This window comes from Calonectris borealis, chromosome 15 (assembly GCF_964195595.1).
Source record: "Calonectris borealis chromosome 15, bCalBor7.hap1.2, whole genome shotgun sequence".
NCBI classification, from domain to species: Eukaryota; Metazoa; Chordata; class Aves; order Procellariiformes; family Procellariidae; genus Calonectris; species Calonectris borealis.
Window position 1 is genome coordinate 21,919,053 of NC_134326.1, and position 25,696 is coordinate 21,944,748.

Consider the following 25,696-nt stretch of genomic DNA (forward strand, 5'->3'; position numbering starts at 1 on the left):
CAGCCTAAAATGTCAGAATTTGACTTACATTTGTTCGTTCTGAGATTCTCATACCAAGTTTCTCCATGGAAAAAGGAAAAAAACCCACGCTAAACCCAAAAACTGAAGCATCCAGCCCACATTTCTGAACGGTATTTACAATGGTAGTATTTCATAACAATCTATCCCAGCATCCCATTCTCTCATTTCAGTCTCTGGATTAGCCTCTTCCTCTCTGATCTTTCCAAGAGAGGCTGATAACTCATCTCCTATTCCATCACTCTTCTTCAATGATGTCAGAGGTTTGGAGGGGTGGTGAAGAGGCGGAGGAACATAACAAAAAACCCTCCCCAGTCTTGTTTCCATAGCATAGTACCATTAGATTACTTTCCCTAATGATATATTAAACTATAAATTTGATTTCTTCTATGAAGCAGAAATTGATAACCTAAACCAATGATTTCTACCATATTCTCCTCTGCAAGTCCAATCAGTAGTTTTCCCGCATGTTTTCCCCAACTAATGCTCACTCAAGTTTCTGATCACATAGGCCTGGCTCCTCGTATCCTTTCATTTTACCACTCTCATATTCACTTTGCAGAAGAGCTCTAGAGACAGCAACAGCTCCAGAGATAGCAAGCCAACTTAAAAGCTAGTTAGATTCTCCCCGTTTCACACAAGCTTCTTGGACACTTTTTCCTCTACAAGCATCCCATTCTCAACACTCTACTTCCTTTTATAATACTTAACTTATGAATACAAGCAATCTCAATGCAATCATCTTAACACATACTTAGCCTGAAGCTTGCTGATGCAATTTCAGACCTGAAGAAGGGTGACCATAAAACTTCCTCATTCTCACCCCACATTTAACTATATGCTTCATCAAAATACCTTCCCGTAAATCTCATTTGTTACATTATCAGCCTTACAGGCAACAAAGTTCAAAGAGTTTATAACTGTTTGTACCTGACAGAGAAATTCCATATAAAGGAAGAAATGTCAGGAAAGCAAAACGGGGGAAAAATTGATACTAAGAGTTTGAAAACTCTTCTCAGATCAGTTAGAAAGGGAAAAAGATGTTTGAAGATAAGTCACTCTGCCTCTCTAGATGAGAGAGCTGAGACATCCTAGTCCTTAATAGCAAATCAAAGTGAGTCAATGCCCTGTTGTGTATGCACAGTAATACCAAGCAGTAACTGTGCAGGACTTCATTATCTCAGACACAGTCAACATCTACAGTATTTGAATACAGGTAACCAGGCACAGAAAAATAGTTCTCTCAACACAGTAACAGAATAAAGTGAATGTTGTTAGTTTTTACTCCAGAAACGCATTTAGGAAACAGAACAGCAAAAGAGAACTTAAAAAAATACTTTCACAAAGTAGACTTTCAAAAACAAAAAGAGCAAGAGAAAGAGGTAATAGTCAGACCACCTTGCACATACACATATAGATGTTTTGTCTAACCAATCTGTCCTAAAATTTAGGTTCTAAACAACAGCCAGAGACCTAAAGTGAGAACATTCTTACCTGTAACTGAAGTCCTCTGACAGTAAACCATGGATACGCACTTCTGGGACACATGGCCTAGTGCTTTGGGGTCAAATTCACACTTCAATTACTAAAATCACTTGCCTTTGAGGAACCACCATTAGGCCTGCACGGAACAAGCCTCAAAAGATGTATATAGGCCACACCTTGTTGTATAACTAAGTTGTTTTGAGAACTAAGCTTAACCTAATGATACGGAAAGCCTGCTAAAGAGGGAAAATACTAGAAGTAACATATGGATCCAAAATTACTACCACCGTCTGCATTTCTGTAAGCAATTCCTCTGCCTAAAATGCAGCTGATATTGTAATTCTGGAAACTGAGATATGTCTATCAGACATATGAAAATATCAAAAGCCAAAACCCGAGTAGAGGAAACTGAAACTCTAATTTTAGTATCAGGAAACAACGTTTAAAGGTTTATGTGTTTTGGTTTCCTTGGTACAGATAACTTTAAATCTTTCTGAAATCACTTTATTTTACACTTGAAAAAAAGACAGTAAAGACAATAAGCTGCAAGTTTACGTGAAGTTTCTCTGTATATTTAACAAAAAGGAACTAAATGGGGACTTACATGCTGAAGAACAGCTCTTTTCCCAAAGCAACCCATATGTAAATCCTTCCACAGTCATCTATTCAAAGATGGAAAAAACCCAATCTTCACACTGTATTTTACAAGTCATAGAAGGGAATTACACTGTCGCACCAAGTGAGTATACCTCAATCCCATTTCCAGTCCTGAGAGATAACATTGCAAACGAAGCCGTATAGCGGTATTAGCTGAGCAACCAGCAGCATTCTGCATTACTGTCTTAACAATCCTTTTGTTATTTATCATCTCTTTTTTTTTTTTGGGGGGGGGGGAGGGGAGGGTGGGGGGGAGGAAACACAAACAAAAAAAACAACAACAAAAAAAACCCCAAACAATGGCTTACTAGCTACTTAGGTCCAAGGAACCATGGCATTAGCAAGGCAAAGCATATAGCAGATATATCACTAATGACATTCCCTATCCCCTTCAGTTTCTCATTACTGCACAGGACCAACAAGCAAACAGAACTTCAGCCTTAACAAGCTTCTCTGGTCAGTAGCTTCCAAAAATTGTTTCCAGCACAAGACTATCTAGTGCCTCACACATCAGTGTTCACCCTCTGCTCACCAGCTATCCAGGTAACCACCCCACATTCAAAGTTTCAGGATATACAGGCTACCAAGGGAGGAAAATGAAGCAGCTTCACATTGCTGCAGATGACCCTCCAGATCAGCACTTGATAAATACAGCGCAACAGCATATGAAAACGATGCTATACTCACTCATCCTACAAACCAATTCCCACTGTGAACAAACAGGACTATCACGAGGGTTATCAAGTTCTTATCTGGAATAAACTCAACAACAGAAAATCAAATCAAGCAAAAATGTGCATCTTACAAAGCAAAACAAGCCCAGCACTTGGAGAGAAGTACAAACTGACACTGGAAAATGAGCAACGCTCCTGAAGAATGACAACCAGGCAAAACCCAGTTTTGTCACAGGATGTGGAACTCGGACATCAACATACCCTTTAAGGACATTTAGTAATGTAGTGCTGCAAGACAAGCGTTTTTACTAGTCAAGTTATGAATCAACTCCAACATCACTCAACACAGCAGAGGCCAAAGGACCCAGGAGCGTGGATACAGACAGACAAGCTGGGAACTGATAAAGAAAATACTGTGGCAGCATACGGATGTCAATTTGAAAGGGCAAGGTTTTGCAGTATATGAAAAAACATACTTAGCAACAACAATATGCTGATGACTGGGTTTTTTTTTTTTCCTCCTACAAATGAATTTTAAACTGAAAAAATCCACAGTGGGACAGCAAATATGACATGAGTATAGGGCTTGAGATCTCTTCTCTAGTATACGAAAGCTTAAGTGCCATGAAAGCAAAGGCAGAGTAAGTGAAATTCAGAGGAAATAAGAGAAAAAACAGACAAAAGCATTCCCTATCACTTTTAAAGCATCAGTGGTGGGAAACTGTCAAACAACTTTGATTCCAGTGGCTTTGACCAGTGTCCCAGTATTCACGCACAAGAACATGGAATATTCAGAACTAATCAGCATGGTATGTGGCAGTTTCATTATTTTCCTGCATGATGGATAAACTGTGTCTTTGAACCCAGACCAAGTTTCCTAAAAAAGACCTATTTATTTGGGTTTTGTGCTAAGAAAAGGTATATTTGAATGCCTCCTGATACACACATTATTACACAGTACAGCAAAGACACGCTAGTGCCACTGCAAATCTCAATTTAATACTGGTTTTTACTCTTAAACTAATAAAATAAAAACACTGAATCAAAAATAATTATTACCTTGAGAAAGTTGCATCAAATGTATGTGCAAACTGCCTGGGATAACTGGCTCTGGAAGTTCTTGAAGAAAAAATCTAAGAAGGCTAATAGCTGAGGGTACATCTGCTTCTTTAACCAGGTCCACATCTTCTCCATTATCGTATCGTTGCCGAAGCCACTCCACTGTCTCAGCATTCCCATTGACTTGAAAAAGTCCTTCTTGTTCCAGACCCCCTGAGTTAGAAAGAAGTTGCAGGAATAAACTTTTAGATCTAGTATGGACAAATATATCAGAAAATACTGATAATCAGATATGCATAATTCACATACTAAATGAAACACTTTCTGGACAACAGTTTTGCAAGACTTCCAGCAGGCCTTTTCCCAGCAAACACATTCTTACGCCCAGCTGACAATACAATAATAAGGTAAATGTTAGCAGTACCTAAAACACACCATTTCCTATGAAGTACTCTGCTGAGCTGACTGCATTAGTGTTGGCTAGAAAACAGTGATAAAAAACCATAATAGAAGTAGAGAAAGGAAGTGTGTATCACCAAAAAAAAAAAAAGGAAAAAACAACAAAAAAACAACCAAATCACATCCAATTAAATATAAGTAACTTCAGAAAACAAGTACTCTTCAAAAAAACCACAATCTATTGTGTAAGAATAACAGCTAAATATATTATTTAGAGTACAGCAAGATAATACATACCATGTTCCTCAATATAGTCCACAACATGGCGGACTATGAATGGAACCTCATTGTCTGGTTGCCCTTCTTGCTGCAGCTCATCAAGTGGAATTCCAAATATTTTGTTAGCAAGAACAGAGTTGCAGTTACTCAAGGAAGGGGAGGAGCTCTTCCTCATATCTTTTTGCAGCCAAAAATCAAAGCTGTCTTTTCTGTCAAATAAGAGGAATTAAAACCAAAAATCATACTTCAGTGTATGCTGTTGAACGTATCATCTGTAACACAATGTTTTAATTACCTAATGCAAATACTCTCCAGTCTTTCTCAATCAGTTCACTGATTTAAGAGTTCTGTAATGACTCCAAATGACAGCTAGCTAGATAAATGACTATTACTGAGGTGTTCTGTTCAATCCTCAACAGAAGACCGAGAAGAACATATATAAGCAGCAAAGGAAATTCAGAAAATTCTAGTTACAACATTATTACTTAAGTTCTAAGGTACTTTGGGAGAGCTAGATTCTTCAGTACATTTTCTGACAGTATTTATCGGTCAGGCTTTGAAAATCCAACACAAAAGCCTCTTGAGAGGAAATGAAACTAGTGGATCATCCCAAACCAAAACCCCAAGTTTTAGATACATGAAATGATTAAGTATTTTGTGATACACAACTGCACTGCAATCATATTCTAATATATTTGGCATTTTCTGTTCTACACAATAAAGCTTTCAACACCTGCATCAAATTAAAAATTTTACTGAAAATAAAACCCCCAAAACTAGTTTCTAGATGCTCAGTGATACCATTCTTCCTATCATGCAGAAGCTCAAGCTTTACTTGCAAGTCTTTGCTTGATAAAGGGTCTAAATAGATAACAAAGGTATTACCAAAGGCAGTATAAGTCACTCAGTTAAACTGTTATCCAGTCAAAATATTTCTTCTAGCAAAGAAAAAAATGTCTTTTCAAAATAAATAATTAAAAAAACTCCATACTTGCTTGAATGCAAGCAATCACTTTCATAGAGGATGGCATATATAACATAAAGTACATACTGTTAATTAAAGCACTGTAACCAAACTTAAATCTCTGTTTACTAACGGCTTGATAAATTCTAATAGATTATGCATACTGAAATCCGTATTTTTTTAATAGCCCGAGTAAAGTAGTTTAAGAAACCTACCTCAGAGTACTTAAACAGCCGAGTTTGAAAAACGTTTTCTGCGCCAGCTGCCCTCACTGACCAAGCATTCTTTTGTCATTTATGGTTGTTTAAGATTATGGCAAAAGATCAGCCTGTAGTTCCTCATTGAAGAATAGCAGAACTCGATCAGTACTTCAGCAATTAATCTGAAAATAAGGAAAATATTATTAGACCATAAAGTTTTCAACAGTTTTAAACTCAGTCACAAGCCTAAACATCACGTTTGAGGAATTCTCCTTGTCAAATCATCGGTTTCTTGTTCTGAACAAGAAAGCATAAAGACCATATCAGCATCACTCACGGGAGAGCACGCAAAAAAGGAAATCCCCTTTTTCACTTAGGAGTTAACCAAACTTAAAGAGAAAGTTAGCATGGGACATCTAAGCCTTAACAATTATGAAATAATTGTCAGACGCATTCATTCTTCTTCCAAAGAATCACAAAGGGCTAAGTAGGTTAGACAGAAGTGTTTTACGGTACCTACCATATTAAAACATTTAATGGCTATAAAATTTTTAGAAGGATCTCAGGTACTGGTGTAACACACCATCTTTAAATGGCAAGACCAAAAACAAAGTCCTAACTAAGGAACATAGAGACTTAACCAGTTTTCAGTGGTACACCTCACCTTTTCTAGAAAGTTGATTACATGTCCTAACTGCCAGTTCAAAGTCTAAGTGATCATCAGATCTGGATACAGGAAGCAACTTCCTCCAGATCAGGTTCCTCAGAACCACCCACATTTTTGTCACCTTTTAGAATTCTGGTTATCTGGACATTTTTCATGTTCTCAGCTCTCAAAATAACTACGAACCACAGCAATAGCCTTTTTGGTTTTCTGTGGTACTAAAAATTTAAATTGCAGCTTCATGACACAGCGGAGCTGATTTAACGTCCAGATACAGTCAAAGGGTCATCTCAGTCCCTTGATCTCACCCATTACCTGTTCTAATTAAACTCAAGCAACTGTAACTGGGCAAAACTAGCTTGCAACATACATGTCCACACACAAACACATCACCAAAACTAGACAATAAAAAGGCTTTCCCTGGCTTTAAAGTATACATACTAAAACCTTCCATTTCAACATTTGAGATCAATATGAGAAGTCAGCTGATAGACTTGAGAAAAGTACTTTCCCTCTCTTTGTCCCCCCACATTGGCTCTTGCTTCTATACAACAGCAGAACAAATCAACGTCATCTTCACTTTTAAAGTCCTGACAACCTACTACTCTCGTTTCAGTACCAAAATGCCAGTCCATTCATTAGCCTATGACACCAGGAATCCAGAGTCCTTCCAATAGTTTGAACAAATAACGTTTTTCTGCTCCCAATCCTCCCCAAACTGCACCCATGTGTTAAGGGAGCTGGCCATAAGCTCCATAGAAGACTGCTTCATCCTCCTCAAAATTTTCTTGCATTGAGGCCTAGAGGAACAAATATTTCAGGTTTAAAAGTGTTTAAATCTTTGCCTATTGATATAAGCAATACTGACCAATATTCTTTCCTGTTCTTTGTCATCTGTCTCTGTCTATTGTCTTGTATTACACACAGGTTGTAAATCTGTCACGTGTCTCGCACAAGTGGATCCTGGTCTGAGATCAGGACTCCAGGCGAGCTGACAACAGAAAATGAAGAGTTATATTCCAGTCAACAGGCTTTACTTTTTTTTTTTAACCAATCATGTTCAAATCTGTCATTGTGTATTCTTGGTTACTAAAAGATCCTGCCAGATTTCAACAGTGAAGCAGTCGCAATTCATGACTCTCCTATAATTTACGAAGACACTGCCCAGCCATTTTTATTATTTTGGTATATTAAGTGATAGTCAACATAATCTTTGCATGCAAGTAGATTTCAATCAATCCCAATATATCATGCAATTTTAAAAATACGAAGATGCACACAGTCTATTTTCTCTATCAAAGTCAACCTATCCACAATGAACCAGAAACACTCATGTTAGCCAACTGTGGGGTTAATGGCAGCTGGGAAAAAAATCTTTGATGGATCTGCCACAATGCTTCAGGCTGCCTTGCTAAAACAAACAAACCAACCTTCAAAACAAACATCACCTAATAAAAAGAGCAAATTAGAAGCAACCACTTCTTTATAATTCAGCACTGAATGAACAATCCTAAGGTCCAGCTTTCTTAGAAAAGATAACTTTGTGCTGAGTTAGCTGACATAAAAGCATAGCCATTTTTACCAGGTGCTGCAGACGAATAGGCTACCTGAATATTAATTTCATTCAGGAGACATGGGGAAAAAAAAAAAAAAAAAAGACTTCTATTTTAACTAGCTTGGCAATGTAACAATGAAGTTGAAACAGCCTGGTTGTCTCACTGTTAGAGCAAAACCGGATTTACAACCCAAGCTTATACTTTAAACAAAGTTTTATATGGCTTATCATCTAGAAGATGAATTAGTGAAAGCCTAATTTTCACCCTCTCAGATACACACATCCTTATATACACACATTTCAATATATCATTATATTCAGTTTCTTTTCAGAGCACTTAAGTCTTTTGCCTTTTAGTCCAGGCTTTGGTGTAATCTTCACAGGCTGTGATACAATGCATCTGGTATTTACCAAGTCTAGAAAAAGCTAGAAACTTTAAAAAAAGTTTTCTGACTTCCAGCGAGTTTTATTTCCTGTTATTTCCAACATTGTAGAACTGAAGGATAGGCTCAGAAACTGTTAATAATTAAAATTGTATCTCCACTTTTTATATTGATCAACAGCTTTCCTACTTGCCCTCCCTTGACTCAGGATGTACACCACTTCAATGCAGACACGTATGAAAACTAGGACAAGATATATAAGCTTCAAAATGATTTCTAGTCTTTTACAAATACTAAGCAATACTGTGGGGTTTTTTATTGGAGCTTTTTTTGCTATGATCAAACATCTCAGAAAACAGGAGCTGATCCATGCAGTCAATTATTCCTACTTTTGTCCATATTATCCTGATCCTTTTGAACATGTGCTTCCCCCTCCCAATTTCACAACCTACATGCTTCACAAGTCCTATCAAGAGAAACACAGTAATTAAAAAAAAAAAAAAACTAACAAAAAAAAACTACCACACCACCCAACTAGTTGTGCTTTATTATAAATATTCTGGTTGCATCTTTCTCAATCTACCTCCCACCTTGTTTACTACAAACATTTACAAAGATCCCCTAACCTACAATAATGTTCTACAAAACTTAACTACAGAAAACTAAAAATACACCTTATTGTGACCATATATTATACCACAATTTTACAAGAGGCTGGAAAAAAAACATACTATGTCCTATGCAACATCTTGAGGCCAAGCATCTTAAATAAGGGTAAAACACCGAGTTTCATTCTGTATTGTGTATTTCAGTGCTCTCATTTGTTACTTAAAAAAAAAAAAAAACAACAACTGTTTTCGGGGGTTTTGGTTTTTTTTTGTTGTTTTGTTAAGTAAGGCAAGTACTTCATGGAGTCTGCTGGGAAAACAGCACCACGAGTTTCATTTTGCCATCATAATAGCATTCACTTATCTTGGCAACTAAAGAAGTATTCACACCCACATGTGAAATGCCACTAAAGAAAACACAGAATACATGGCTAACTGTTAATATTTGAGGAATACATATGAAAGTTTAAACTTAAATTTAGTTCAGCTTTTACATTACTGGCTCAACTACAAATATATAGGTGTCATTTTAAATTAAAGTCCTCAGGACTCCACCACCTTTCCTTAAAACAAAGGAACGAAACAACAAGAATTAAAAATAAAATAAACAAAAAAGGCTACAAACTGAAACCATGCCATAGGAATGAAAACATTAATTCTGCGTGTAGAATTTCTGCCGCAAGTCTTAATTCTTTAAGCAATTCTTTACTTTGCTTGTTTTACCTACCAAGAAATTCATATCATCTGGTAAGCCAAAAACGAAGCTAACAGTGACTGCCGTTCTACTCTATTTTTAGTATATTATTTTATGGGATTAGCAGACATCATCAGTGATTTTTTTGTAACATATGAAAAGTAAAAACTAAATGTAAGGTTTTCAGATAGGAAAAAAAGTTATAAGGCAACAAAATCGCTTGTCCCTACTTCTCAGGAAATACAGCTCAAGTTTAGACTTTGGCTTTTTCAGTCCACAGTGGTGTTACTCTGTGAGCCACCCACATGCCTGCACACAGGGTCCGAACAGAACACGTACACACCCTCCGGTACAAAGGGGATCAGTGCTCGTTTTCTGCAATACAAGGAGGTTTATTTACAAATAAAATTCCACAAAAACATTAAGGTGTCTCAAAAAATTAGTTTTTAATTTCTTACTCTATATTGGATAAATAAAAATAATGTATTATGTTACTTATATAACTTACTTATAACTACACAAAATCTGTGATGTCCCTCTAGATGCATGTAGTAAACATACTTTTAAATCCAAATGAAGAATTAATTTTTTTAGCTAAGTTTGAGATGTTCAAAGTTACAACAGATTTTAAGAATTTCAAAATGATGGCCTAAACTTATGACACAGATTCCAGCTTGGAATCACAGAAACTTTCCTCATGTAATGACATCATCCAGAGCCAGTGCCAGGTGTGAGCATGAGCAAGGCTTGCTGGGAAACTTTTGTGTACCAGCTCGCTGTAAAACATATAGCCCCATTTGGCAACTGCTGTACTACACACTATTTAATTTATGTTTTTAAAAAAATGGCAACCAGCACTCTTCTCTTTGCTCTTACGTTTTATTGACATAAAAGGAAACAGATTTTTTTCATGTTAATATCATGATCGTAACAACTGACGCTGATGATTTTTATGCCATTTGTATACTCAAACTACTGTGAGCATTCCCAATGGATGAAATGCTTTTGGGCAGAAGAGCTTTTGCTCATATGATTTTCAGCTTTTGTTCAGCTAACAAGTGAAAATAGAGTATGTTGGTCATTTGAATTAATCCAGTCAAAATTGAAAAGATGGCCGGGTTGGAGCAGGGGACACAGCTTCAAGGAAAATAAAAAAAACGAAAACTGAAAAAACCCCACCTGAAGCTTTAAGCAAACACACAGAACACTACCACAAACTCAAGACACAGAAAAGGACAAATCATACTGGTCTCAAGAGCACAGTTAAAAGCATGCAGAGCTGTGCAAGTGCTTGAATATGAAGAGATAAAGAATATCCTCCATGTAAAAAGAATAATCAATTTTAAAGCTACATGTAAGTACTCACTAATATATCCAAGTAGTGAAAACAAAAATTATTTAAAGAAAGAAGTTTTAAAACCAGCAAGATTAGCTTAAAATAGATTCTTAAAGCAATATTTCCTCTTTTTGACCATCAGTGAAATCAGCTTTTGAAAGGCATTTTAGCCAAAAGTCTGGATTGGCAAATCAGACAATTGGGCTCAGTTATTATTTTAAATTTAACAAGCTGGTCTTCTTAAGAATACATTCCCCATCCCCATAACGGCATAATGTTTTAAAATAAGTATTAACTACAGAATTTAACTTGCAGTGTTGACGGAAACCATGTTAGAATAAATGTCTTTTCAAGCAGATGCGACTTTCCTGCTCCCCTCATTTCTCAGTATAGTCATTAACTCTTCACTGACATGTCTGCTTTCTGGTTAAATAGGAAACAAGCTTGTTGCAGTTTTGCACACAACCACAAAAGGAGTCAGAAGCACGCAACACCGGCTCTTTAATTAATAAGCTCACTACTTGCATGTATGTGCCTTCACATGTGTACTCACACATACACATGACCTCAACTAAATTAGGTGAAATTCTCCATCCTCTGCCACTAGCACTTCTGAGAAAATACTCAACTGACAAAATACTGGTTATACTGACAAAGCAAATAAAAGCACAAAGGATACAACATCAGATTTAGTAGAATGCAACTGTAATGCAATTTTTGTTTCCCGGAAATGCAGTAGCAAGCCTTCTAATTTACAAATTGGAACAATTCAAGTTAAGCCTCATGTCCTTACCATGGAAGAAAGCAACAAAACAATTCATGAAAGCGCCTCTGAAAAAGATACCACTAAAATTGATAGAACTTTGGATTTTATTTTTAAAATTTACAAGCCAAGAAACCATAGTATTGATTAGTATTCATTCTCCAGTCATTAAAGTTTAGTCTACAATTTCAGCTGACAGAACTTGATTACACTTTCTCTGAAAAAGCCCATCATCAAATACAGATCTTCACGAGAGGCATATCAAACTTCCAGAAAAGTAGACAGGCTTTAGTTAGACTAAATGCAAAATTTGGGGGGGGGGAGGGGGGAGGAACCACAGAACTTCACATTTTAAGAAGCAAATTAAGCATTTAGCAACTGTATTGCAATAACATCAGTAAAGCCTCAAATACAGTCACTGATTTAAGCAACATTTGAAAAAATTTTACATTTTAAAAGAGCAAGCTGAGAGATCACCGAAACCTGTTAGCTGATTTTCAAGTGTTTTGATATGCAAAGATAACATTTTATATGCACTTACTAGATAACATCCAAAGGCTTTTTAACAGCATTACAGCAACTCATAATCCTTCTACAACTATACTGTAGCAAGAGGAATTAAATAAAACCATCAGCAATACTAGAAAAAAGTAGGTGTTTGCTTGCTGCTTCACACCCACCACTGAACACTGCCAGATTTGCTCTCAGCTGCTGCTGCCAATGCACATGTGCAGAATCATAAAGAAACTTCCTGCTTGCACAGATCCCATCACATTCTTAACAACAGTAGTTAATAAATAAAAAGGCTTTTGTATCTTGTATAACAGCTAATTATATTCATCCTACTTACCTCCCCCCAAAGTAAAGCCGTGCTCCACCAACCACACATGTATATAATTGCCACTACATCAGCTAATACAGAACTTAAGTGCAATGGCATTACAGAAGTACGGTAAAGTAACAGACAGGAAGAAATTATCAGTAAAACTATGCAACTTGAGAGGTTCACGTTATAAAACCAAAGCAGTTTAACAATCGTCACTGCTGTTAAGACAGACTTTGGAACAGAAGTCAAGCTACCTCAGAGACACCAAAAAAGCAAACTATAAATATATAATGCACTTAATTTATTATACATAAGTTATCATATTACATACATTTATCATCAGCTTGTTTCTCCCCCTCCCAAAAAGGTAGGCAGAAATACACATTGGAACTCAAAACATTACCAAATGGAATACATAACCCATTAGCGATAGAAACACTGCCTCTGTCATAACGATGACCACGTGCCACCAAAATAAGGGACGGTCTTAGCATCCCCACTGAAGGAGTAAAGCATTTCAATGAAGAGTTCAATTCTGTAGCAATGACTCTTTGAATTTGAGAGGGGGAAAAAAAAAAAAAAAGAAAGAAGGAGAGGACTGCTAATGAGATCTCCTCCACAACCATTTCTTGTCGCAACTTGATCATGACCAAATTTGAACATACCACCAGAAATCACAAGGTTAGAAATAACACTGCAGACTAAAATTAAGTAACCTGATTACATTAAAAGAGTGACAAGACAACAAAAGATTTAATGAAAGGTGAAGTTCAGCAAAAAGGGGAAAAAACCTTTCAAATATACACGCTTAAAAAAAGAGTATAAAGGAAGAAAGATCCACATTCATAAGATTCCAGCTCTCATAGTTTCAATTTCGTCCAAGTATTATTAATCTACACAGCTGAGCACAAATTTTAATCCTGAATACAGTGCAGGGAACACTGAACAGAAGAGACGTATGAAGAGAGCAGCTCGCAAGACTGGAACCTGGACAATCAATTCAGGGTTCCCACCAGATACTCTGTTCTGATCAGGCAGCTGCCCCACCCAAATATTCTTACAAATGTCTAGACAGTGAAGAAAATAAACAATTTAAATCTCTCAATATAAAAAAGCCTCTGCAACCACAGTCTTTGTTACAAACTGTTCATACACAAACATAATCTAGTACCTTTATTTTAAGCTCGTTTGTCATATTTTTCTTCTTTTAAGACAAATATACAAGATAAAATTTCACACATTCACAGGTGAGAAACCATAAGAGCAGAATTGTTTGTTACTATCACAAAAGAACCATTCATTTCACTATAATCAGAATATGGTCCTAGATCCAGCTGCAAATTATTACCCACTTCTTGTACTGAATGACTCCACCCATATGTTGCAAACAGAACAGGTTTTCAGCACCGTAACCACCTTCTAAACTATGTTTTTCAAGACTTCAAAACAATCAGCTTTACAAAAAAAAAAAAGCCCCAGAGAAGATGCAGTAACAAATACATTATCTTTTAGGCTGTAAGAATACATAGAATTCACCTGAATTGACTGAACTTTCACAAATCCAAACAGTTGGCTATGAAGCCAGTACAAAACTACAAAGCCAAATCTGAATTTACTAAAGCGTTGAGTCAGCTAGTCATTATTCTCAAACAAAGTTTTTGCAGATAAAATTTATAACTTACAGAAAATAACAGCAAGAGACTCAAAAATGAATGGCCCAATTTTACTAACTTTCCAGGGAGCAATGCAAAATTCCTCTAATCTTTGCCTGAATACGATTTTGACATGAGACATACAGCCTCTCTGCTGAATAACTGATACATCAGTCACTTTAAAAGCTGCATGACAAGTAACAAACCTCCCTTTTTCCAGAGCCCTTCATAGAGGATTTAATATTACTTCAATTCTGTATCTCCTCCTCAGATGTTTTGGATAAAGTGTTATTTTTTTGGTTCCTAAGTAACAGTCCTCACATCTGAAACGATTAATAAATAAATAACTGGGTCTGCAATACCAGACCAAAGAAAAAAAGTTAAAAGGTTTACCATCTTTCATCCTCACAGATCCAAATACTCAATTGCCCTGCAAGATGTCAATTCACACTCAACCCAATGGCTTACATTTTTGTTTTGTGTGCTAACATGGCAGCAAAAAATAACCCGGTGTTACACACAGAATTTAAGGACAACTTGAAGGCATTCTCCTACCAACATCACTTCCTCTTCCTTAGCACTGCAGCTTGGGGGGGGGGGGGGGAGTGTGGGGCAAAACAACAACCAAAAAAAAAAAAATCACCTCAGACTTGGCAAGTTTTACTCACTTTCTAATGAGCCCTAGAAAAGGGTATCACTGCTGAGCTATAAACATTTGACCAGAGATCAAAAGGTTGAGTATTTGAAAAGGAAAAAATCACCACAAAAAGCCTTCATGCACAGAAAGCAGGGGGTTTCACGAAACTTAACCAATGTCTGTTCCAAATGCATGGAATATTTCTTCAGCCTCACCTGCTTTTGCAAACATGCTGTTATGTACATTAGAAAGAAAAGCTTCACTGCTTGCACACGTTTCATATTATGAGCCACACATGACAAATGTTAAATTAAGTCTTTTAATGGGCTGTTAGAAAGTCCTCCAGTGTTACAAGCAGTGCATACAGCAAGAGCCCAAACTGACTAAGACTGAGCAGATAAGAACTATCATTTGCTAAACTCAGGTGTTTTGACATGTTGTCCATGTCAAAATCTGCAAGCATTAGAAATTATCAGGAGCTCTCCTAGTCAACTTCTTTAAATGTAACCATGAAACAGTCTACTTGATTGATTTTTTCTAAAATAATACTGTAAATTTCCAGTTCGATGCTTTCAAAACATTGAGATATTTGGTTCATTATTGTAATGTTGTCAAGACAAGGAAAGGATCCCTATGTGCCAGACAATATACAAAATATAGACAAAGCAGATAAAAAAGATTCTAAATACCTTCAAATCTATGCAACAAAGAACACGTAAAGCAATTTACTAATAATAGCAGTAAAAAAAAAACAAGATAGAAAACAAATGGACTAACAAGACAGCTGAATTTATTATAATATAGGCCAACAAACTAGCTTTTTTTTTTTTTATGCTGGCAGATTAACCTGCTCGGAAGACAGAAAAACTTCAAACCTAAATGCTAATCCAGTTCAACAATTTATTCCAAAGTCACATACTAACTATTCCATCCCTGAGGACACTCAGGAGTACATGCCTGACAAAAATAAATTACTGTGTAGGTTTTTGTATATTCAGTTTCTTTTTTTTTTTTTAAAACAGGCAAGAGTGATTAGCTGGTATTTACTTTCTTCATTCGTTACCTTTTTCTCCCCCCTCGAGCCTGACAGGAGTTACAAATTTTGTAAAAATTTAAAAATGCAGCCAGACCAAGGAACTCGGGAGTAAAAGAGTTGTGTATTAAAAGTTCAAGTTGCAGTGTTTGATCGCAGTTTCTTTGTTGGTGGTTTTTTTTTGTTCCCCAAACCTGGAAAAAGTACCCTAACACTGGAGCATCTCGTGTTAAAGCAACTTTTTGGTAGCAAGCAGCATTTACAATCAAATGTTTAAACCCCTAAGGAGCTTCCAAGAACAATGGAAACCCACCCTGACAGATTCCTCAGAAGAGACATTTGGTCACAGGCTGGAGCGTTAAGTCCATAAGCTAGCGTTCTTAATGCCAGCGCCGCCTTCGTATTCACAGAAGATTTAGTGACTACCCTTCTTTAACTTCTGTAACCAACTTTGCTGGCAGGGAGCTGCTAGGCTAGCGCTGTCAGCGCGCCAAGTCCCATCGCAGGGGGGGATAAGGCTGATCCACCGTGGGAGGAGGGAACGGGCTCGGCAGACAACTCCGCTGGAAGAGCCAAGAAATCCCTGCTGGCTGTCAGGGCTGCCTCGAAGGTCCTACCGACACAAGTGCAACCTGGGAAACGAACGCACCGCTTGACAGCTCCCTCCAAGAGGCTCTAGCAACTTCTGCCACCGCACAGCCCTGCGACACGCCCGGCTCTGCCACCTCCGCTGCCCAGACGAGGAAGTTCCCGCGCCCCTTATCAGCGCTGCTCCCAGAAGGTTCCTGAAGCCTGACGTGACACCCCCCCTGCCCCACAAGCCGCCTCCAGAGCGGGGAGCCCGGGCCGGGCCGCAGCCCGCCGCCCCCGCGGCAGAGGGGCGACCCCCCCCCCGGCCCGCGCAGCCCCGCACGCCGCGCATGCGCCCCGCCGCCCCTCACCGTTGCCGGGTGACTCGCCCTCCCCGCCGTCCTCAGCACCAGCAGCAGGTTCCTCCGCCTCTTCCTACCCCGGGGGCCGGCGCGGGCCTCTCCTCGCCGCTCCGCTCTCCTCGCAGGCCTCCTCCCTCGGCCGCCGCCGCCCCCGCCGTCTGCCGCGGCCGCCGCGCTGCCGACCCGGGCGCCGTCCGTCCCCAGAGCCGCTCCGTCGCTCGAGCGCGCCTCCGCGAGCGGGGGGTCCCCAACGGTAGCGGCGGCAACTGGCGGAAGTGACGCGCTGACTGACAGGTGCAGCGCGCGCCCCCTCCCTCGGGGTCACGTGCTGCGGGGCGGGGAGGGGTCGCTGGTGGCGCCGCGGCGGGGCGGGGCGGCGCTGAGGGGAGCCGGCTCCCGCCCTGGGCGGCGGCTCCCTCGGGCCGGCGGCCGGGTACCGCCGCGGCGGCCCGCGGGCCCCGGGCGGGAAGAGCCGCCCGAGGAAGGGGGCTGGCGGCCGGGGGACGCCTGGCGCGGCCTGCCCCGGGCCGGTGGGGCCGCCGTCCGTTATGGCCCCGGGCTGCCCGGAGCCTCAACCGCTGCCACACCGCACGCGGGAACAACGAGCGATGACCCAGGGATTAACTTTTTTCTCTTGTTCTTAACCTTACAGTGACTCAGCCATCCGCTTGCCTCGGCCCGCGCGGGCTCCGGGGCGCGGAGAGCGTGACCACGGCCCTTCGTGTCACCGGGCAGGCTCCTGCTCCGCTAGCTTTGCATTTCTCGTGACCATATTAAAACATTTCCTGTAAATTTTCTGAATGAAAGCGTCAAGAGCGATCGCTCCCAAACATTTCCCAAGCACAAGCGCGCCAGAAGTAACGAAGTGCCCTTTGACAAAGAGCTAATGCATTTTGAAATACAAAATTTAGCACCCTTAAACTAAGTTAGCGTAAGTTGGTGAGGCGATGCGAGCTCACACCAGAAGTGTTAAAAGCCGTGCCTGGCAGTCTGCGGTTCCCACATGCCACGTTGAAACTACAACAGCTTTTTCTGTCGTGCAGTGCCAGCAGCCATAGGTAGTGGGTTTAATAAAGCGTTTAAGGAAATTTGGGTTTAGTTAGTAAAAATCCTCTCGGGAAAACCTTTTCTTCATGTGAAAAACTGACAAGGAATATATGAAAGGAAGAAAAACCATAGAAGTAGGATGGGATTAATTGAAACTTCTGTATTGCCAATAGCTGGGAGGGTTTTGTTTCAGATTTTCCAACATGGATTCTAAATTTTATCTAGAGATACGTTTATAAGACTCATTAAGAGGTTTTACATTTAGAATCCGAAGAAGGGAGAGTCACAATCCCACAGTAAATTAGACTGGTTTTAATCAGATCTAAAACTATATTTTCCTGCTAGAAGATTCGGTATCACTAGGAGGGCCATACAAAAACAATAAAATGCGTAGGGTCAGGGGAAACGACCTCTCAGGAGGTCTGTATTTGCTGTCAGTCTGCTTCCACAGGAGATTTCTCCACTTGAACAGCTAATAAAATTTCCTCGCATCAGGATGAGGTTTCCGAATTTGTATTTTGTATACATCGCTGTGTTCTTTCTGATTCATTTAGCCTCATCAACAACAATAAAGATACTGAATCAGAACAAGCTGGCAATTTTGTTGATGAAACATGGGAGAGAGCGGACTCCAGCTGGCTCCTCAGCAGATATCTTGGCCAGTTGACAGGAATAAAACTGCAAGAAACCTGACACAGAAAACACACGCGGCGAGAGGAGGCAGACAGCAGAGGCAGGCAGGTAGGCAGGCGCTGCACAGCACCTGTTTGCTGGTTTTGAGTCCAAGACAGCGTCTTCCCTCCTCTGAACTGGCTCCGAGTACGCCATTTCGTGCCAGCCTATCCTCCCTCCTTTCAAATGCTTCCAACGTTCCTTGCAGGGGGCAGACATATGCAGTCCCAGGCTGCCATTTTAGTCGTCTCTGCTCACTTTGTGTGCTCGCTGCCTGTTTCTGAAAGGTTGAGGAGAACCTGGGAGTCTTGGTGCTTTAGCCACTTTTTCTAAGATAGTAAATATAGAGGGAATGGAGGCAACAAGTTAATGAGCAGCTGCGTGGTTACACCCCTAAAATACAGCTGTTGAAGGCGTCTGCCTCTCGGATCACTGCTAAAAATTACAATGGAGCAATGTGGTAGCTGTCCCCATCCGTTTTCCACTATCTCGGGGCACAGCTCAAATTTTACGGTAGCATTTTGTAATTCTCCCGCTGACAGGGTACGCAGACTGCCGCAGAGCTCAGACACCCAGCCCAGTTTCAGCAGTCTAGCCAAGGCGGCGTGGAGCTCTCACAGGCTCATTTACCCCCTCCGAACCCGCAGGCACAGGCGGAGCAGCCCCAGCAGGAGCAGGGGCTGTGCAGGTGCATGGCCGCCGTCCCACCGCGTGACATAGGACTGCCACCCACATGTCAGGACATATGACAATGCACTGTCCTGCAAGCAGTCAGTGACAAGGCCGCAGCATGGGGCTGCTCACGAGAAGAAGGACCCATTCCCCAGCTGCTGCACAGCTCCGGGAGCTTGGCAGATGCGTCTGGTCAGCATCTGGCTCTTAGGACTGAAGAGCCAGAGTGCCATGGCATCCCTGTCTCATCAGTAAATCCATATCCAGGGCCACACCACGAAGGGCGAGCTCCTTGTGTTACCTTACAAGCCCAGCTAAGTTGCTCAGCCTGAAAGTTTTGCAGAGATTCAGCTGCTAGGTGCTCACAAAGTAACTCAGTAGATCTGACATTATTACTAGTATAATTCCCTTGTTTTCAGGAAGAGCTATTCATGAGCACAAGTCATTATTACCAGTATATGTCACAGAAGAACTGGAGCCGTATTTCCTTCATGGGTCCTGGATGTCAGTCCCAACTTAGTATGACTTTAGAATAAATATTCTCTTACACTTCAGTTTCCAATTAAGTCTGGTTCCAGCAACAGCCCTGAATTACTCCTCATCAGAAATTGAAGCAAATGAAAGAAAAATGGCCCTATCTGAACTGTGCTCACTGTTGTACAAGGCTTAGTACAAACTGAGCTACAATACTCCAGAACTTAAATCAATTTTGCAATGCCACCCAATCCTTTGAAGATTGATAACCTGCCATGCAATTCTTTACCTTCATACAGGATCATTATCTTAGTGGAAGGAAATGGAAATCTGATGCATAGAGAAGCAAGACACTGTCTGCTGTAATACTTGTATATTATATGCCAACGGTTTTTACTTGGGGGAAAATTATCCCTGTGTCAGCAAAGTATTTGGTTTTGGGTTTAATTGTCCATCTACAAACAAATTATTTTGTATACTCTCCTGGACTTGGAAGGGCTCAATTTTTGTCTTAAATGGATCCTATTGATATCTTGCAAAAATATTAACAAATGTGAGTCCTTTCAACACCAAAGAAGAATTAGCAAACAGTAACACTTTCCAGCTGGTTGCTTTGCAAAATGCTTTCCTTTCCTGCATATTTCATCCAGAAACAGAGACATGTCCCCAAACGGAGTCTTTACTTTGCTCCTCTCTTCCAGCATTATAAAATTTTCTAACAAACATTTTATTTCAGGATGCCCCGCACAAGACGCTTGGCCATGTTGGACATCCCTAACTCTCCAGGGAGGCTTTCGAATCAGCAAGTATTCAGTTCTTCTGACTCACGGTGTCCGAAAGGGCACCTAAGAATCAAAGTCCATTTTTAAAGGTTTGCCCTGAATGGGCACAAATGAAGCTTCACAATGCTCAAGCAAACAGGTGAAAGAATCTGTTTTATGGAAACAGAAAATCCAGCACAGAGAAAACCATTCATCTTTTCAAAGACTGTCTGCCATTACTAGACACATATGTAAGGATTTTTTTTAACTGAATTCAGTATCAAAGGCACATGTTCTACGTAAATGTCAGACATTTTTACTCATTTTTCTACCAGAGTTCTGTGATTAAAATAAACATTTACAGCATAAGGTTTTTTTTCCTGCCTTTGAATACTTTTTTGATCTGAATCTTGGTTTTGGAAGATCTGTCTTTAAAGTAGAGATCTAGGAATATGGGGCAAATGTGGCTTTTAGGGCTTGTTCACATTTTAATTGCATGGCTGCAGACTTAACAGGAGATAATTCTTCCCTTCTTGAAATTCAAGACATTGAAAGGTTAATTCAGTCTTCTCAGTTCCATTTCCTTCCTTCTGTTCCCCTTCCCACACTCCCCCCCCCATCTGTAGACAGCTGAGTTATTTGAATTTTATGCAAGCTAGTATTCATCCAAAGGGAAAAATCAGTCAATGTATGCATCAGACAAGCGAAAATTACAATATTGCACACTTTCATTTTTCACTTCCTATTTGCTTTTCTCTGCATTCACCAGTTTGGGCTGTGGACAGACATGAACTCGTGCCCTAAAGCTAGGTTCCACTGAAAAGTTAACTTGAATTAAAGCTTGAATGTCCCCATCCCTTTTGAATTCCTGTTCTTTGCGCTTACAGGGATCTACACTTGCTTTTACCTTGAACTGGGGAAAGGCTACAGTTCAAGTTAGCACAATTTGTCTGCTGCCAACACAATCACTCTCTGCTGCTCCCATGTTATTTCATGGTGTGGTCACTCACACTCAAAGTATACTAACTCCAGAGGAGTCGGTTTGAGTGCACAGAGCTCAAGTTAACCCTGTTAGGAAGACATAGCCTTAATAAGACTGCAACAGATTTCTGCACTTTATGTATATTTGCAAGAAAAAAGCCATAGAAGTAGTCATTGAAAACATTCTAGTTTGGTCAGGTTCTGAAGAGATAGATGCTGCGAGAGAAAAATAGTGTCATCTTTTTTTTTTTTTTGACATTTTAGGGAAGAAAAACAGCATTTAACACAATATACTTAACAGCTTTTTGAACAGGCAGAAGTTAACAGATGTGGAACTTACTGATTACCACTTTCTTACATAATTGTTGACCTTGTACACAGTCTGTGTACCTATGTGTTTGGCTTAGACTGTATAACAAGCTTATAAAATTGGAAAATGATTTTTGGAAAAGATGATGTATGAATCCCTTCAAGTAGAAATACAAGTTTTTATTCTGGAAATTGCTCACAGAGATCAGCTAGAAGAGATACTTGTCTGCCTAGTCTGTTCCTCTGCTTCAGCAGCCTTGTTTCCTTAAGCAGCTGAAAAACTTCGGGTTTATCTTCTTTTCCCCGAAACATAAAACATACTTAAGCTGCCAGGAGGTCCCAGGCTATCGAAAGTGGAATGAATTGGCAACACAAAGAGAAGCGCTGGTTAGGCACCCATCAAAACTACATCCACAGCTCTGTGTTCCAAAAGTCAAGGATACCACGCCTCCGTATCTACCCCAGCACGACAGACCCACCTATTGTCCTTTTTCCTCTGGGCAAAAAGAAAATCTGAAATTAATATCGATAGTAGATCTCTGAATTTTATTATCTTATCTTTGATTATCTTATCTTGGATTATGTTGGTTATCTGTTTGCTGCACACTGGGTGCCCCAATTTAATCTTCAAGGCGATTTTCCTTTTGTTTAAACCAAAGAGAGTGAGAACAGTGGATTGTTTAATTCCAGAGTAGCCAGTGGCACTGAGAAGAGCCACGCTTGCGCACACTCCCAACGCTCACCCAAGACTTCTCTGTCTCGCTCTTGCCCTCAGAGCTGCTGCTTGCAAGAGATGCTTCTGTCCAGGGACAGAAAGGAGAGAGATGAAAAAAAGACTGTGAGTAAAGACTGGACGTCATGCTAAACTAGTGTTTCTAGAACAGTATTCATCACAAACTGTCACGTGCTCTATAGCATATTAACTAATGTGACTAATAAATCACATGCTTCTTTCCCCACCTTGTCTTTGGGAGAGAAGCATGTGCATGGACATTTTGTATTAATTTTTTTTTCCTTTAATAATGCACGCATGTGTCACTGCATTTTGCTAGAAAAGGCGAGGCCGAAGCCAAGTATTTTATGCTGGAAGACACGCTTTTGGGTCAGTTCTCAAGAAAGTTCTGTTGCAAGAATCTCCATCTGGTCAAACTTTTAAAAATTCACCCCCATACTGAGTTTTGTAAGACCAAAAAAGAGGGAGAGAGGAAATTTCCGCTCCCACTAGCTTATGTTTTCTCTTTTTGCTCTTTGCTGCAATGGAGCTCCTAGTACAGACTGTCTAAACTCCAGAGCTATTTGGAAAACATGGGGTTGGAAAAAATAGCCCAAGCAGAAGGACTATCTACAACTAGCCCCTCCTCTCCCCTCATCCTCTATACGCACCTACCCTTAAGGCTCAGTGGTCTCAATAAGGAAAATGAAACACTTTAGGTGATGATAAAACATACAGTAGAAGACAAGAATCGAGTATTTCCACACTAGCAGTGCAGCATTACAGCAGACACCCTGCCAAAGAGAGATCATTGCCTTCCTTACACCCCCAGGATTCATTGTCTCTTAGCCTGGGAACCTGTCTCTGTTCCCAAACATGGATATTTTTTTTGGCAGCAAGACAGAACAAAAGGCACAAAGAGAACTAAGAAAACCCTTTCAGTGAAGCTGTAGTCTTTTTTTCTGTTCCCCTGAGGACGGGAAACCTTCTAAGGATAGCTTATAACACGCCCAATCCTGCTACCTTTCTGGAAGGTGCTCAACGCTCATAGGGACCTAAAGGAATTAGGGTGCTTGCAGATTCCAGCCCAGCTTTTGACCTTGAAAAATTAATCCCCTACCTTTAGCACCAAAAATACCACAACATTTTGAAAATGAAATCACTGTTATATTTGAGTGGGTGTGTTATTTCGAGACAGCGCTAATGTGATTATAAAATCAGTTGTGTCAGCTTATTGGCTCAGCTACAGACACTGATCTGCTCGAGCGTCTGTTCCTCTAACCGGCTGCTCGCGTTAGGGTGCTTTGTCCCTCCTCAGCTCCGCATAGAAATAGACGCGATCTGATTCCCACTGCTGCACCAAAGAGAAAGAAACCCCTTCTTCTTGCAGTTGCCCACCTAGTCTTCATGAAACTTGGCATTTCCCTCTTGTGCCAATCATGAGCACAGCATCGCCCCAGCCCGTGAAACGCTATGGTCCTTCTATATACATATACATGTATGTCCCTGCAGCCCCAGCCCCGCGCAGGCTGGGCTCGCTGCTTCCAAGTGACAACAGCCAAGGGGAAGAGCTGAGTGGCAGCAGGCTTCAAACCTCCCAGCCTCACTCTTCAAACTCCCCTCCAAATTTTTCTTTGCCCTTGAGCTCCCTTTAAACATTTCCTCTCACCTATTACTGCATCCTGGTAGCAAGTATTTGTTTTCCCCTGTTTCTCTGTGGGTGTCTGACAGACACTCGGTGGCTGCCAGGCACGGTTTAATGCTGTCAGTGGCGGGTGACTCACTGGTATCAGAGGTGTCAGTCCTGGCAGGTTTGACTCAGCCCTTCATCCTTTGGCAGCAGATTGAAATAAAATGCAATTGCCATTGTATCTGAGGCAGCTTTTCGGACATGGCCATACCAATATGGCTTTACGTGCTTTGTGTGTATAGGATCTGTAAAGATCCTACAGTTTGCTGGTTTTTCTCACTGCTGTATGCTGGATCATTCAGCTGCCTCTGTGCACCCCAAAGACCATTATGGCTCATTGCTACCACAGTCATCCCAAGCCCAGGCAAATGCCATGTTCCCTTTACTGAAGGTGGTGACTCTGAAATCCTGCCATTAAAAACCTGTCAAATAACTGCTTTGCTGCTTATATAGCAAGAATATCTCTGTTCCCAGTGAAAGTAAAAGGCATCTGAGTAAAGTATTACCTCCCCGTCTTTCCCTCCCATGACCAGCCTCAACGCACTGTGCAACGCCCTCAGGCCAACTCCAAACTTCCTATATGAAAACTACATACGGCTGTCTGTCCTCACAGAGGATGTAAACATGGGGCTTGTATCCAACATGAGCTGTGTTTCACCGCAGTACCGTACTTACAAGCTACAGAAACTTGACAGGCACTTTATGCAATGGTCAAGATGTTCGTTATGGAGCTGAGTATCTACTGATTTCAACTGAGAGTGAGAACATGTAACTTCTCATCATTGTTACGTGGACTAACACTGTTGCACCTTCCTTGGAAACCCAACCCAGTATCAATTAAAAGCCTGGTCATCTTCAGCCTAAAAACCCAAACAACTCCCCCCAAACTGTTCTTAATACTAGGTCTGCCAATAAATTGGGCAAGTAAAATGGTGGTGGTGAAAACACACGCGTGCCCACCCTGTCTTAGCATGTTTAGGGAAGTCTGAGCTCAGCTGTGGATGCTAGGGGCCAAGCCCGTGACTGTACACAGAAAACCAGAAGCGAGATTCTTCTCCTTCGCTGTCCTGAACACTTTGTTTGCTCTCTGCATCTGAGAGAATTTGCACCAGTCTAAAAGCTTAGTTTTTCCCCTTTATAATCTCTTGTCAGATAAGAATTCTGTTACTTGTAAAAATGGACAAATATTTTAAAAACTGAAACTCAGGAACTGCCTGAATTCATGAATGATTCAGATTGCGTTTTAAAGTGTTCTCTGATCTTCCGATCTAAATCTGGTGTCCAGCCTAACAAGAAGAGGCTAATGCTCTCTCTTCAAACAGACACTAAGACTTTTCAGTGCCAAATCTGAGCTATGGCTTACACCAAATATTCACCCAGCGGCCGCCTTCCTGCTTATTCCCAGGGGGTTTCGGTCAAGAACACAGCTTTTTAGTTTTGACGATTGGTTGGAGTAAGGGGGTGGAAGCAAGGGAACTGAGTCCTGATGCTAAATATGAGCGGTACACACACACATTGATTTTGCAGGGACAGTCAGTGCAGATGCAGAGGTAACCAAGC

General features: G+C 40.5%; 1 protein-coding gene and 1 long non-coding RNA gene across 11 annotated transcripts in view; one reads left to right on the top strand and one right to left on the bottom strand.

The window, feature by feature from the left end:
* Positions 1 to 17,062, bottom strand: part of FAM13B (family with sequence similarity 13 member B) — a 54,314-nt gene extending 37,252 nt beyond the window's left edge. For 4 of the 10 annotated variants that reach the window (XM_075164658.1, XM_075164652.1, XM_075164656.1 and 1 more), the window contains exons 1-4: positions 16,828 to 17,062; positions 5,751 to 5,917; positions 4,590 to 4,780; positions 3,894 to 4,106 (exon numbers count right to left, since the gene is read on the bottom strand). Coding sequence is in view for 8 of the 10 variants with exons in the window: in XM_075164652.1 (XP_075020753.1) it covers positions 3,894 to 4,106; positions 4,590 to 4,746 (370 nt within the window). In the remaining 2 variants the exon portion in view is untranslated. Of the gene's footprint in view, positions 1 to 3,893; positions 4,107 to 4,589; positions 4,781 to 5,750; positions 5,918 to 7,267; positions 7,391 to 16,199; positions 16,781 to 16,827 lie in introns of those variants that run through there. The other 6 variants (XM_075164655.1, XM_075164651.1, XM_075164650.1 and 3 more) reach the window with 5 other exon arrangements.
* A 3-nt stretch (positions 17,063 to 17,065) lies between these two features.
* On the top strand, positions 17,066 to 20,814 carry LOC142088862 (uncharacterized). The gene is made up of 3 exons (XR_012676043.1): positions 17,066 to 17,112; positions 18,420 to 18,606; positions 20,420 to 20,814. It is a non-coding gene; the product is annotated as an uncharacterized LOC142088862 (long non-coding RNA).
* The last annotated feature ends 4,882 nt before the right edge of the window (positions 20,815 to 25,696 follow it).